This window comes from Babylonia areolata, chromosome 19, assembly GCF_041734735.1.
Source record: "Babylonia areolata isolate BAREFJ2019XMU chromosome 19, ASM4173473v1, whole genome shotgun sequence".
Lineage (NCBI taxonomy): Eukaryota > Metazoa > Mollusca > Gastropoda > Neogastropoda > Buccinidae > Babylonia > Babylonia areolata.
In genome coordinates, this window is record NC_134894.1 from 64,211,348 (window position 1) to 64,226,905 (window position 15,558).

The 15,558-nt window shown below is 41.9% G+C and overlaps 2 protein-coding genes across 2 annotated transcripts in view; one reads left to right on the forward strand and one right to left on the reverse strand.

The window, feature by feature from the left end:
- LOC143294242 (kinesin-like protein KIF28) overlaps positions 1–2,373 on the reverse strand; it is a 60,870-nt gene extending 58,497 nt beyond the window's left edge. Inside the window, exon 1 of the mRNA XM_076605673.1 lies at positions 2,201–2,373. Within this exon, the coding sequence (XP_076461788.1) occupies positions 2,201–2,246 (46 nt within the window). The 5' untranslated portion in view covers positions 2,247–2,373. The remainder of the gene's footprint in view (positions 1–2,200) is intronic.
- A 22-nt stretch (positions 2,374–2,395) lies between these two features.
- Positions 2,396–7,088, forward strand: LOC143293942 (succinate dehydrogenase [ubiquinone] cytochrome b small subunit 2-like). Its single transcript, XM_076605335.1, has 4 exons — positions 2,396–2,535; positions 3,658–3,798; positions 4,476–4,638; positions 5,547–7,088. The coding sequence occupies exons 1-4, from the start codon at positions 2,499–2,501 to the stop codon at positions 5,704–5,706; spliced, it is 501 nt and encodes a 166-aa protein (XP_076461450.1). The 5' UTR covers positions 2,396–2,498; the 3' UTR covers positions 5,707–7,088.
- The last annotated feature ends 8,470 nt before the right edge of the window (positions 7,089–15,558 follow it).

The window sequence follows — 15,558 nt, forward strand, 5'->3', positions numbered from 1 at the left end:
GTTAAGGTAAAAGGTTTGATTCAAACATGATGCCTTGGCACTGAAGTGTGTGTGTGTGTGTGTGTGTGTGTGTGTGTGTGTGTGTGTGTGTGTGTGTGTGTGTGTGATTTTTCCATGAGCAGCTGTGAATATAGTGATATTTTTCAAAAATTGTGATTTTACAAACATATATATATATATATGTTTATGTGTATATCCCTCTGTGTGTGTGTGTGTGTGTGTGTGTGTGTGTGTGTGTGTGTGTGTGTGTGTGTGTGTGTGTGTGTGTGTGTGTATGTGTATGTACCTCTGTGTGTGTGCATGTGTGTGTGTGTGTGTGTGAGTGTGTGTGTGTGTGTGTGCATGCGTGTGTGATGTATGTATGTGTGTGTTCATGTATATCTGCTTGCATTTGTGTGTGTTCATGTATATCTGCTTGCATTTGTGTGTGTGTGTGTGTGTGTGTGTGTGTGTGTGTGTGTGTGTGTGTGTGTGTGTGTGTGTGCGCGCGCGCACGCGCGCGTGTGTAGTGGGGTATGGTTGGTTGGTTGGTGTGTATATGTGTGTGGTTGAGTATGTATATGCACATACATATGCAAACACATTAAAGTGCGAAGAATCTATAAAAGCATTTGGGCATCTTTTGAGGCAAATCACAGAAACCACAGTTTCAAAATCACTTTACACACACTGATTAGAACTTCAATGGACAGAACATGACAAGTTTTTAAAGATGAAAACACAAATCTAATAATTGTACATAGATAGATAGATTGATAGATAGACAGAGAGAGAGAGGTAGAGAGAGGTAGAGAGATAGAGATAGAGAGACAGACAGACATATGTAATGACTGCATGCCATTATCTGCTTTTATTGCAAATGCTGTATACTCTTCATCTTCACATGTTTTGTCAGCAACTGTAAATTGTGTGATGCTATATTTGTTGGGGTAGGAGTTTCAGTTTTTGTTTCTTATGTATAAACTCACTTGCAGATAAATCTACAGTATTTTAAAAGCTTTTTTTGTTTCACTGCTACAGACATTTATATGTTCATCATATAAGAAATGATCTTTGGATTTTTTTAAAAATTATTATTCATTCTGTACTGTGCAGCAATACATTCAAAACATTAATGATTGGACACAACAACCACAAGCTTATAAAGCATATTCATAAGAAATACTCTTCTTTTTCAGCCATCAGACATTTGAATTACCTAGTTGCATTTACAGCCATATCATGATTAATAACTGATTGCTCTTTAATCAGTATAAAGACATAATCAATATATGCTGTTAGAGTACAAATATATTTGGCAAAGAATAATCAATATATGCTGTTAAAGCACACATTTTCTTAACAAAGAATAATCAATATATGCTGTTAAAGTACACATATTTTTGGCAAAGAATAATCAATATATGCTTTTAAAGTACACATATGTTTGGCAAAGAATAATCAATATATGCTTTTAAAGTACACATATGTTTGGCAAAGAATAATCAATATATGCTTTTAAAGTACACATATGTTTGGCAAAGAATAATCAATATATGCTGTTAAAATGCACATATATTTGGCAAAGAAATACTTGCATTGGCTAGACCAAGAGTATGTGATAAATAGTTGACAGTACATTGCACAATGGGCCATGTATTTTTCTAAGCACTTGACAGTGTGGCATGCATTGCTCAACATGCATTGCTCAACATGCATTGCTCAAACTTTCACTTCATGTCACCTGTCAATATAAAGATACATTCTATTTAACTGTCTCATTATAATGTTCTGTTTTCCTTTAAATAACGACAATGAATAGATAAGAGGAAAACAATATATGTTACTAAAACATGAATTGGTTTTCAAAAAGGTTTTAACTTTTTTCTCCTTCTTTTTTAGGGGGTTAAACGCAATAACGAGATAACATCGTATGATCAACATCGATGTATTTCGCAATGCAACATATTTTTTATATAAAAAATAATCATAAATGTATAAGAATATTTTCCAGTCACTTTGCTGCGTCTGATAAAACAAAAACCAAAAACAAAGTATTGTCTGGATCACTCACTAAGACAATCACAAACGAGCAACAATCAAATAAACAATGATATCAACATGGAGGCAAAAATTGTAATGAGCCCTCGGTAATCCTTCCATCCTGAATACGGCCATTCCGTTTGACGAAAGGCACTTGACATACTGTCACAAAAGGATATGAAAGGGCGAACCCTCACAGCCACTTTAACATTTTCTTCCGGCATGATGAACGCTGGGTCAGAATCAGCTGTTCCTGCTTACAATGAATTTCCAAAACACTCGCACACTGAAGTGAAAATCAGCAACAATGGAAGACGAGTCCACTCCACTGATTGTTGAAACCATTGGGCGTTGGAGTTCCGTAAATAAAAGGGAGGCAAGTTCAAGCAACCACAACTTCCGCCGGGGTTTACTCCATGCGAGTTTTCGTTCTTGTGGCCTTTGTGACCCTCACCTTTTCAGGCTGACCTTGAAAGATGGCTACCTTCGCATTACTTCGGACATGCAGTCGAGGTGAGGGTTCGCTTCACAGCGAAATGTAACATGTTTTAGAAATGCAGTCTGTCGGATTTTTCAAGAGTATAATCCCATCAAGTGATATCGATAGACATTGCTTCATTAAGTTTCCGGAGTTTGAACTGTCATGACCCAATTCCGGACATACTGGCAGTCTCTCAAAAGTCAGTTGGTAGGGCCTATATCCGTGCAAATAAACACTACTGCCAGTAACGGATAATGGTTTCCGTGTTATAATTAGAACACATACAGTGTGTGCATTTTACATTCTTTGATTAAAATCTGCTTGTAAATGATTTTATTGAGACAACAGCATAAGAACTTTCACGAAAATGCACAAGAACACACATATGCGACACATACACAGTGACACACACACACATACACACACACCCAACGTTCGCACACACTATGAACTCACAAGTACACACTGTCATAGAGTGACTTATAAAGGCTAGATCACAACTTGTGTGTCACAATTGTGGTAACTAAATGCGTGCAATGTCGGACATCTCTGGATTCAGACCCAGTTTCTGGCCAAGGGCATGAAAGCAGGTCAGGGTGGAAGGAGTACATAATGATAATGATGAGTTACAAAACATCAAAAGTCCCAAGTTAAGTACTGATCAGTATTTTATATTGTTATTTAAATTCTTTTTGAATGAAATACTAAAAATACTGTAGTAAACTGTTACTTAAGAAAGTGATTACATTCTGTATGATTATTAATCAAACTGTACCATGGTTTAGTTATGTATGGTCAAGCTCTCAAAGCTAGCATTAGTAACAAGCATGAACATTGAATATTTCACACTGTTTCAGTGAACACTTTATTTAATTAGCTGATGTATGTTTTTTTATCTTTTACTAGTTGAGGTATGTAAATCTGTTTTTGTGTACCCCCACTCCTCCCTTTTTCCTCTTGTATGTTTTAATGCACTGCTGTATGCCATTATGTGATGTTGTATACACATGTGTATTGTTTCATGAGAGGCATTTACAGACAACTATATGGGAAGTTTGCACCATGTAACTTTGTAATTGCTATATAATATTATTTATTAAATATATCATTGTGTTTTTTTGTGTTTTTACTGATGGTGTGCGTACTGCCAACAGGGACGAGGTGCTTGTTGGTGAAGGTTCACAACACGTCAGCAAGTTTGAACCATGAGGTCAGCAGCAAAATCTTCTCCACCTCCTCCTCCTCCATGGGAGCCCTGGACTACTTTCGTGCCCGCCGGGGTCCATTCACACCAGGTACTGTGTGTCTGATTTGATATGTCTGTCTGAATAAAGATGATCATAGTGATGATGGGTATTTGTCTTGCACTCTCCCTGAAATATGTTGATAGTGATGATGGGCATTTTTAATACACTCTGCCTGAATAATGTTGATAGTAATGGCGGGTATTTGTCTTGCACTCTGTTTGAATAATGATGATAGTGATGATGGGTATTTGTCTTGCACTCTGTTTGAATAATGATGATAGTGATGATGGGTATTTGTCTTGCACTCTGTTTCAATAATGATGATAGTGATGATGGGTATTTGTCTTGCACTCTGTTTCAATAATGATGATAGTAATGACGGGTATTTGTCATGTGATGACGGGTATTTGTCATGTGATGACGGGTAGTTGTCATGCACTCTGCCTGAATAATGATGACAGTGATGATGGATTTTATAATATGCTCTGCCTGAATAATGATGATAGTAATGACGGGTATTTATGATGTGCTCTGCACCATTAGCGTAGGGGTTCAGAGCGATACAAAAATAACATCAGTATGGAGGGGGGGGTGGGGGGAAATGGTTACAAAAATTAATAGCAGAAGGCACAAGACAAATGGATGGTGTTAATGACCACACACACACACACACACACACACACACACACAAATGAAACAATTCATGACTGCCTGTGTGTGCACAGAGGAGAAGCGGGGGTCTGGCCACATGATGATGGCCTCCACTCACTGGAAGGTGGAGCGCTTTGTGGCTGTGTCCATGCTGGGCATCATGCCGGCTGCTCTCTTTATCCACGGGCCCCTCATCGACAACCTCTTCGTCACCTTCGTCTACCTCCACGGACACTGGTGAGTGTGGGTTGTTATCAAATGTTTGTGAATCATGTGATGGGTGCAGTAGCCGAGTGGTTAAAGCATTGAACTTTTCAATCTGAAGGTCCTGGGTTGAAATCTCAGTGACGGCGCCTGGTGGGTAAAGGGTGGAGATTTTTCCCATCTTCCAGGTCAACCTGTGTGTAGACCTGTTAGTGCCTGAACCCCCTTCAGTCCCCTTCAGAGATTCTTCTGCTAAAATGTAAGCGATGCTAAGGTGATGCTCTGTGTACAACAGCACGATTCAGTTGAAGGAAGGCCCTCCTTGTTGCAGGGGAATGCGCAGCATGTTGACATGTTTAACAGTGCAGTTGAGTTAAAGGAAGGCCCTCCTCATGGCAGGTGAATGCGAGGCGTGTTGATACATACAACAGCGTGATTGAGTTAAAGGAATGTCCACCTTGTTGCAGGAGAATGCGTGGCGATATGATGCATACAACAGTGTGTTTGAGTTAAAGGAATGTCCACCTTGTTGCAGGTGAATGTGAGGCATGTTGATGCATACAACAGTGTAATGGAGTTAAAGGAATGTCCACCTTGTTGCAGGGAATGCAAGGCGTTATGATGCATACAACAGTGTGTTTGAGTTAAAGGAATGTCCACCTTGTTGCAGGTGAATGCGAGGTGTGTTGATGCATACAACAGCGTGATGGAGTTAAAGGAATGTCCACCTTGTTGCAGGGGAATGAGAGGCGTTATGATGCATACAACAGTGTGATGGGGTTAAAGGAATGTCCACCTTGTTGCAGGTGAATGCGAGACGTTATGATGCATACAACAGTGTGATGGAGTTAAAGGAATGTCCACCTTGTTGCAGGGAATGCGAGGCGTTATGATGCATACAACAGTGTGGTTGAGTTAAAGGAATGTCCACCGTGTTGCAGGGGAATGCGCGGCGTGTTGACGGACTACCTGGAGAAGTTTGTGCCGTGGATCCAACACCTGTGGACCATCTTCAGCATCCTGGGCTTTGCGGGGTTCATGCACTTCAACTTCAATGACGTGGGCTTCACCAAGGCCATCCAGATGTTGTGGGCCCTGTGAGCCTTGTTGCTGCCAGCCGCTCACAAACTGACAATACTGAGTTTCTTACGTTGCCACTTTGTTATCGTTATTGCTTTGGTTGGCAAAAAAGATTTCTGAAAATTGTCAACATTTGCATGTTTCATACAACAGCTTTTTGTTTTGTTGAGAATTTTGTTTGTGTGAGGAAATTGGTGGTTGTCAAGACTGCTCAGACAGTGGGTAGTTTTTGTTTATATTCTGATATTTCTGGTGAGCAGTCTGTCTGATGGAAGTTTGTGGCAGATTATTGTGGATTGGGTTTTAGACGAAGAAAGGAGCAATATCAGAAGGTTTTTCATGTATTGCGCACATGAGTTCACACGCAATTACTTGAAAAATTACTTTCAGTGTCAAAAGACCTCAGCTGGAATAAACCGCCATTATCACTTCAGCTGAGCAGTGCATGGACTGTTGTTTTTTCACCCAGTCATGCACTGTCATGGGGTGGTGTCAGTTTTAGTTTAATTTCAGTCAAATCCATGAGATAGCCCTGAATGATGAGGCTGTTGTTGTATTACAGGTTTCCATGGAAACCTTGGAGAAAGCAGAAGCCAGAATATTTGACCAAACTGGTTGAAAGATTGAATTGTTTCAGCATTTACTATTTAGTTAGTTATTCATTTGTTATTTACTAGCAGTTTTGTTTTTATAATTGTTTTATAATTCTAAAAAGTCTCTCACTGTTTTCATTTTGATTTTTTTCCCTGTTAATTTACCATTTCCAGAGTATCAAGCAGAATTGTTAAAATTCCATGTTTTCAAAGAACCCTGGGAGAGATTGGAAGTCATGTTTATCCTGGGTTGTTGAAATGTTCGTTTGTAAGTTTCCGTGAAAATATGTCCAATTTGTTGGACCTTGTCACTGGATTCAATGCGAATGGATGCCAATTCATTTTGTTTTGCTGTTAGGTAACTGGAACAGAGACTGATAGAGTGAAAGACAAAATTATGAAATATAACCATGACCATGTGTCATGGCAATTCTTTCATTGATTTGCAATAAAGTATCCAAAAAACTTAATGAAGATAAGCACATTGAATAACAGGTTTCCACATGGTATAAGCGCATTGAATAAACGATTTCTACATGTGAGACTCAACAGCATTTCCTGCTTAAAATAGACCTGTGACTTCCCTTTCGAACCAGCTGTGCTCAAGGTTTCTGTGATGTTGTCGTGGTCCGTAGTCCCCACAAAACCCCAGACATCCAGCAAGAATGGACGTGGACTGAAAGAAGGAGACTGAATGATGGGACGTGTGTTAGAACAGACAGACGTGTATTGTTTATTCTGTGTGGGTCACGTTGTTTTATTTTCCCCTTGTCTGCTGGAGTAATGTCAATAAAACAAGAAAAAAAACTGCATTGACTGTTTACATGTGAGGTTGTGGAAGAGAAGAATAGCAATATCCAATCATGTTCTCAAAATGATGAGCAGCAGATTTTACTCACCATAAAACATTCAATCAGCTCCCTTTTTTTTTTTTTTTTTTTTTTTCTCTGCTTCCAACCATGTTCACAAAATGAGCAGCAGTCTTTCTCCAGTTTCCAATGTCATTTATCTCAGGGAAAATCTATGGATATCAGTACCCAACTTATATCACTGACAGTCACATACATGATTATCAGCATGTCTGTGGTGAGACGTTACAACAGGGATCTGTGACAGTTATAATACTTGCATCAATCAGCAGGAAGTAAAGATCAGTGTTGTAAGTGAACAGGGCTCCCATTTTAAGATTAGGCATCCTTGGGCACTTGTTATTTTTACTGCAGTACACACACACATATTCAAACACACACAAACATACGCACATACACCCCGACCCATCCACCCACACACACAAGCTTTGTCAGGATCTCAAGCCATTCATTGTTAACTTTTGGGAAATGGGGGTGTGGGTGGGGGTGGGGTAGCAAAGTGGAGGCAGATTCACACAGCAGGTCACATACTTCAAATCTGGAAAACAAAATGACGTTTATTCACTCGGAGATTTTCAGCTGTTGATGTTGGGATTTTCATCAGACCAGCCCAGACACAGGAACAAAGACATCAATGCAACAATGTTCATGCACTTTCATGGATTGTGGCCATTGCAAATACTGTGACAAGCAGATTCACATTTTCTCATGTGCACTCAACTGATATGGATCACACATCAAACCACGCAATGAGCACCACACCTGACTTGCAGTACATTAAACAATCAATACGCTTCTCATATGTAAGTCTTCATCATTTCCATTGTGCACTGATCTCTGTATTGGCTATATCACAGGGGTTTGCCTTCTTTCAGAATATTGAAGTCTATGTTTAAGATCTCATGCATTCCATTGCAAAACATCATGTTTGGGCTCAACATCTCCATATGCATTCCTTTGCAAACATTGAACATGCATGAACACAAGCACAAACTGTACAATAATACTTTTTTTGTTAACAGTAAATACCTCTTTGTCTTATACTTTGCTGAGTCACACTGACTTCCAAAACTTCTACACAGATCTTGATTGATCCATAACAAAGTTGGAAGAGAACATCTTATTTACACATCTTACTTGTGCACGTACAAACATGTAACATACTAAACTAATCAAACTGAACGGAATGCAGTTAGAATTAATTAATGAAAAAAAGCTGCAGAATAAATATGGGAAATCCCCAAACAAGCAAAAATAAATCAATATAAAATGAAATACACTGGTCACATCTAAAACAAAAAAAACACACACAAACATGCAGGTTTATTCAACAGTAAAAAGAGTGAGAGTCAGACAGCAAGAAAAACAAGCTCTCTTACATTAATTCTTTAATGCAGATTTAGACTGCATTAGATCCATTAAAGCAGGTTTGAATTCAGACAGCAAGAAAAACAGGCTCTCTAACATTAAATTCTTTAATGCAGATTCAAACAGGAAAACTAGCTCTACGACTCACATTCAACATTATTTTCCCCATAATGCGACATGAACTAGAAACTAGTCAAGAAATACCTGAAAAAGAATTGAAGTCCATTTCAAATAACAGAAAAATGTTTAAAAATACTTAATGCAGCAATGTATGCATCACTTGCAGTTTTCTGTGGAAACATTTAGCTCCAACGAACACAGGCACAATAGCCCAGTGGTTAAAGCACTGGACTTTCAATCTGAGGGTCCTGGGTTTGAATCTCGGTGATGGTGCCTGGTGGGTAAAGGGTGGAGATTTTCCCCATCTCCCAGGTCAACACATGTGCAGACCTGCTTGTGCCTGAATCCCCTTTGTGTGTATTCACACTCACAAGATCAAATACGCACATTAAAGATCCTGTAATCCATGTCAGCATCTGGTGGGTTATGGAAACGAACATACCTGGTATGCACACCCCTGAAAACGTAGTATGGCTGCCTACATGGCAGGGTGAATAAACAAAATGGTCATACACATGCCTGAAATCCGATTGAATGACACAGGAAACGACTGGTGGGCGCCCAGTGGCAGCCATCAGTCAACTCTACCCAGTCAGGCAGCCTGATATGCAAATGACTCCGTGTTTGTATGGCGCTTACATTTTGGTGTCCGACCCAGGATAGGTGCTACATAAGTATCCATATTATTCATCATTTTCCATAGCTTAGTTTCTGTTTCCACTGCCATAAATGGATCCCATGGATTATTTTACCTTGGCTGAAATGATCTCTTCCAGATTTACGTACAGCATCTGTGGGTAATATCAAATGATACCAAACCCTGCCCTGTATCCTTGGAGGGGAAGGTCTGTCATATGCCACATTTCTGCACAGAACAACTGTTCATCACATTTCTCCAGGTCTGTTGGTTGTTTATCAAAGCCTTGGCCTCTGCAAATGTTTTTGTCGTTGTTTTAAATGTTCATTTGTTGATGCTGCTTTTTTTTTTTTCTATCCAGGGTCATTTTTCACTGGACAATGTCCAGCAATATGCAGTTTTCCTGTCCATTCAGCAATGTTTTAAGTCCATCCATGTTTCTCTCATTCTCTCTCGCCTTGAGAACTGTAACTCTCTATTATCTGGTTTGCCTGCTTCATCCATTCAGTCCCTTCAGCGCATACAAAACTCTGCTGCCCGACTCCTCCTCAGAAAGAAAAGATCTGAGCACATCACCCCTCTTTTGCAACATCTCCACTGGCTCCCTGTCTCATACCGAATAAAGTACAAGATCAGCACTATGTTATAAATGTATTCACAAATCTGCCCCTCCTTATCTCTGTGGCTGCCTTCACCTCTACACTCCATCTTGCTCACTACGATCGGCTTCAGATCCACTCTGTTTACGCATTCCAGATTCAAACACTCGACTGTTGGCCGCTGTTCTTTCTCTGTCTCTGGACCTTGCACTTGGAATTAACTTCCTCTTTCGCTTCGTCAAGTCTCCACACTCAGCTCTTTCAAGTCTGGCCTTGAAAACCACCTCTTCCCAAAATAGCCTCCCTTCCCTGCCTCTTCCTTGTCTTCAGTTTCTCCAGTTTTAGAGTTATGCATGCGTGTGAATGACTGGTGCGAAAGCGCTTTGATTTGTCTCTGCACAAGATTCAGCACTATATAAGTACCTTTTTTTTCTCTCTCTGTCTTCACCTTCATCTCCCTCCTTCAATGGCATAGCTGCCAGTCATTCCTAATTTTTAGGAATTTTTCCAACTTTTAGCACCGATTCCAAATTTTTTTCTGAATTTCAAATAGTAAGAAAGTGAACCTGCTTTCTGAGTCCAAACACCAATCCACGTTTTTCACCTGGAAAACAGTTACTGCATATGTGCATGGCACCAGTGCTGTTTTACCAATATGGCGTTGAGCAGTGAAAGTTGATGTGATGTGGGCAGCAAATCAGCATAAAAAAGGTGGGGGGAGGGGGGGGGGGGGTGCGGGTGGAGGTTATCAGCACTTTACTTCACAGTAGAAGGAACAGTTTTCATTGATGGATTCACACCATGCCCCCATCCAGAACCCACTTCCCGACAGGATTCCTACCTTTGGGTCATGAAGACTGGCAGCAATTCGACAGTTCCCTGGAGGACTGCCATCACATCACGTAACGTGGCCATACCACCATAGTTTTCTTTTCTTAACTGATGTCAGCTGATCTTCACTGGGTCCAACATGCTGCTTGATGGTTTTCCAAAGTTTGACCAGCAAACAGCCAGGGTGCTGAAGTGGTCAACACTGCAGACTGATGCATGCTTCAAAAGACTAGCACCCAGACCACCTCTCAGTCAAGTGGAGGGGGGGAGTTAAAACAGTCCTGGTCTGGAACCCAAGGACACTCACTCGATAGGTGGGTACATTACAACTACTGCAATCATCCCACTTCCTCAGCAAAATCAGCAATGAACAGAGCAGTATTTCAATCACTGGCCTTCTCCACAGCTTTCACCCAGTTTTATCTTGATACAATTACTCACTTGTGTATTCAGTTTATTCCCTTTCATGCCAATGTTTTCCACAAACCTAGGACAGGCTTTCCAGGCCTGCTCAGCATGTTGGCTTCATGTCATGGTCAGGCATCTGTCCCCCCAACTTTTTCTTTGTTTTTGAAACAGCAGATGTGGTTTAACGTACATGGATCAGTCTGCCTGCTTTGACACCCCCTTGGAAACAAAACTGAAACAAAACATCTTTCCATTCTGCCACAGTTCATACATGCCTGCCCCAAAATCTCACTATCAGAAAATTACACATGATATAAAAACCAGTAACAAATTAATTTCCAAGAACATACTAAGTTCAAACAAATATGCTGTGCAGGTATGTACATGTTTGCATGTCTGCACTCACCAAAAACCATTGAAGTAATGGAAAAAATAAATAAGAACTCTCCCATTTTTACAACTTTATTTATACAAAACACTATGTACATGCTCTGAAGCTGTCAAGGCATTTGCTGTGCAGACATCAGGGATATATTTCTCCACGTGTGCACACCTTTAGCACCCATCAGACCAAAACACTGCAACCTTTCCTTCCAAAGAAATGACACTCAAAAGCAAAATACAACAAAAGGCAAAAAAACAGAAAGAAAGGAAAACTTGACAAACCTTTTTGAAGTCATTTTACCTTGCAAGAAAATGCTTCTGCTGAAAGCAGTCAGCTGAAAATAATCAACAACTGACATGAACTCGCCTGGTCCATGTTTCTGTTCCATCCAATCACCTTGATTTTCAGCTTTCAACTCAAAGTTCACCAAAGTACCAATGAAAAAAGCCCTCTCTGTAACTAATGTGGGCAGTGCTTTGAGATTTCCATCGGCTGTGATTCCTTGATTGATTAAACCATGAATAAAGTCCCTACTTACCCCCGATCTGTAGGACATCAGGACTGAAGCAGATGCTCACAACGTGATTGTCGTCATCATTAAGGGGCAAAGTAGGTGACATCCTGCGTATATTGAACCAGAACAGGCACTACCGAACACCAGAGAAGTGACTCAGCAGCGCAGGGTCTCCTCCAATGTGAGGCCTCCAGGCAACCTTACATCAACAGTTCCCTTTGGATTGCCTACACTGTCACTGCAGCAGAAGAACCTGTGTTATCGCTGTGTGTGTGGGACTGCCATTCCTTTTCTACACAACTGGCAAGTCTGTTTTGAGTTCAGCGCTAATATAGCCAGACCACTTCCACACACATCATGACATTGGCATAAATTCTTTTTTTCAATAAAATGATGAATAAAACAGTAAAAGCAAACAAACAAATGAACAAACACATCAAACGTCTTTGGTAATAATGCTCTGTCAACACTTCAAGAAGCACTCTCGAGAAATCAAAAAAAGGGAACACACACACACACACACACACACACACACATTACAAAAGAAAGAACAGCAAAAACATTATGTACAGCGGAACCACCATACAACTGTGGCCAAGCCAACATTGTTGTGACCTTGGAGCATCAATGGCTTTGAAGGCACTGACTGAACTACACACACGCACTGACAATCCACTCACGATTGCCCTGGACTTCTCTCCTCAAACATTTCTCAGAGAGATGTGAAAAAAAAACAAACCCACACTCAAAAAACCAAACATATCAACTCTGTGCTCCGAATAAAGGAACAAGAAAAATGATAACAGGGAGGGTGGGTGGGAGGGGAGTGGACGGAAGAGACTTCATATTTCCCCTTCATGCATCAAGCAACAATCTGCGTTTCAAAATGTGCTCTTGCTCCATGACAGGAAGCTTCCCCAACCCCTGCTCGCAAGTCACGGACGACCCCAAATCACTGAGACCTTGAAAGGTCAATGGCTTTGAAGGCACTGACCGAAATACACACACACTGACAATCCACTCACAATGGCCCTTACCATCCAAAACTACCTCAAACCTTCACCCTTTTACTTCCAAAAACACATATATCTAAACTGAACAATCAATTCAAAAAAACACACAAAAAAGCAAACCAACAAAAAAAAAAATGTACAGACACTCTTGATTTCTTCAGAATCATTTGTGGGTTATCAAGAGTAAAAAGAACATTAATAATATACCTTAAAAAAAAAAAAAATCCAAAACTCAGCCGAGTCCATTAAGCCATGACTGGGGCAGACAGGTGAAGGGCTGTCACCTCACCACGACAAGACACACCTCACACTACTGTAGACAGGTGAAGGGCTGTCACCTCACCACCACAAGACACACCTCACACTACTGTAGACAGGTGAAGGGCTGTCACCTCACCACCACAAGACACACCTCACACTACTGTAGACAGGTGAAGGGCTGTCACCTCACCACCACAAGACACACCTCACACTACTGCAGACAGGTGAAGGGCTGTCACCTCACCACCACAAGACACACCTCACACTACTGTAGACAGGTGAAGGGCTGTCACCTCACCACCACAAGACACACCTCACACTACTGCAGACAGGTGAAGGGCTGTCACCTCACCACAAGACACACCTCACACTACTGCAGACAGGTGAAGGGCTGTCACCTCACCACCACAAGACACACCTCACACTACTGCAGACAGGTGAAGGGCTGTCACCTCACCACCACAAGACACACCTCACACTACTGCAGACAGGTGAAGGGCTGTCACCTCACCACCACAAGACACACCTCACACTACTGCAGACAGGTGAAGGGCTGTCACCTCACCACCACAAGACACACCTCACACTACTGCAGACAGGTGAAGGGCTGTCACCTCACCACCACAAGACACACCTCACACTACTGCAGACAGGTGAAGGGCTGTCACCTCACCACCACAAGACACACCTCACACTACTGCAGACAGGTGAAGGGCTGTCACCTCACCACCACAAGACACACCTCACACTACTGCAGACAGGTGAAGGGCTGTCACCTCACCACCACAAGACACACCTCACACTACTGCAGACAGGTGAAGGGCTGTCACCTCACCACCACAAGACACACCTCACACTACTGCAGACAGGTGAAGGGCTGTCACCTCACCACCACAAGACACACCTCACACTACTGCAGACAGGTGAAGGGCTGTCACCTCACCACCACAAGACACACCTCACACTACTGCAGACAGGTGAAGGGCTGTCACCTCACCACCACAAGACACACCTCACACTACTGCAGACAGGTGAAGGGCTGTCACCTCACCACAAGACACACCTCACACTACTGCAGACAGGTGAAGGGCTGTCACCTCACCACCACAAGACACACCTCACACTACTGTAGACAGGTGAAGGGCTGTCACCTCACCACCACAAGACACACCTCACACTACTGCAGACAGGTGAAGGGCTGTCACCTCACCACCACAAGACACACCTCACACTACTGTAGACAGGTGAAGGGCTGTCACCTCACCACCACAAGACACACCTCACACTACTAACTTACAGGTCAGGCTGTCAGAATGTCAGTCAGTATTTTGGGTTTGGATTTCTTCCTCTTGGGCCTGCATTGCTGTGTTCAGCAGTCACACCCACTGTCCACAAAGCACATGAGAAGTACTGACTGCCCTTTAAACGCATGTCACTGGTGTCACTTCACCTAGGTTTGGCGGTCAGGGGGTTAATACAGTATGGACAATGCAGTAACCTGCTTCACACACACTACTTATTACTCCTGACAAACAGTCTGCCACATCTGTGGAGTGATGGTCTAGAGGTAACGCATCCGCCAAGGAAGCGAGAGAATCTAAGAGAGCTGGTTCGAATCACAGCTCAGTTGCCAATATTTTCTCCCCCTCCACTAGACCTTGAGTGGTGGTCTGAATGTTAGTCATTTGGATGAGACGATAAACCGAGGTCCCGTGTGCAGCATGCACTCAGTGCACGTAAAAGAACCCACGGCAACAAAAGGGTTGTCCCTGGCAAAATTGTGTAGAAAAATCCACTTCAACAGGAAAAACAAATAAAACTGCACGCAGGCAAAAAAAAAAAAATAAAAATAAGGGTGGCGCTCTCAGTGTAGCGACGTGATCTCCCTTGGGAGAGCAGCCCGTATTTCACACAGAGAAATCTGTTGTGACAAAACAGAATACAAATACAAAAATCTCACCTTGATTTTCCTTTCAGTATATATCACAAACTAGGTGGCAAGACAGCACTGGTTCTTAGTGCTGCAGCCTTGGGGGCTAGATGGCCTTTGGGAACCATCCCAACGCCGATTGTCCTGAAACCCTCTTGGCTGAGAGGGTGGGGTTGTACCATGGGCAAGACACTCTCCACTATAAACAGGTGCAATAGCCAAATGGTTAAAGCGCTGGACTTTCAATCTAAGGGTCCTGGGTTCGAATCTCGGTGCACCTGGTGGGTAAAGGGTGGAGATTTTTCCAATCTCCCAGGTCAACATATCTGCAGACCTGCTAATGCC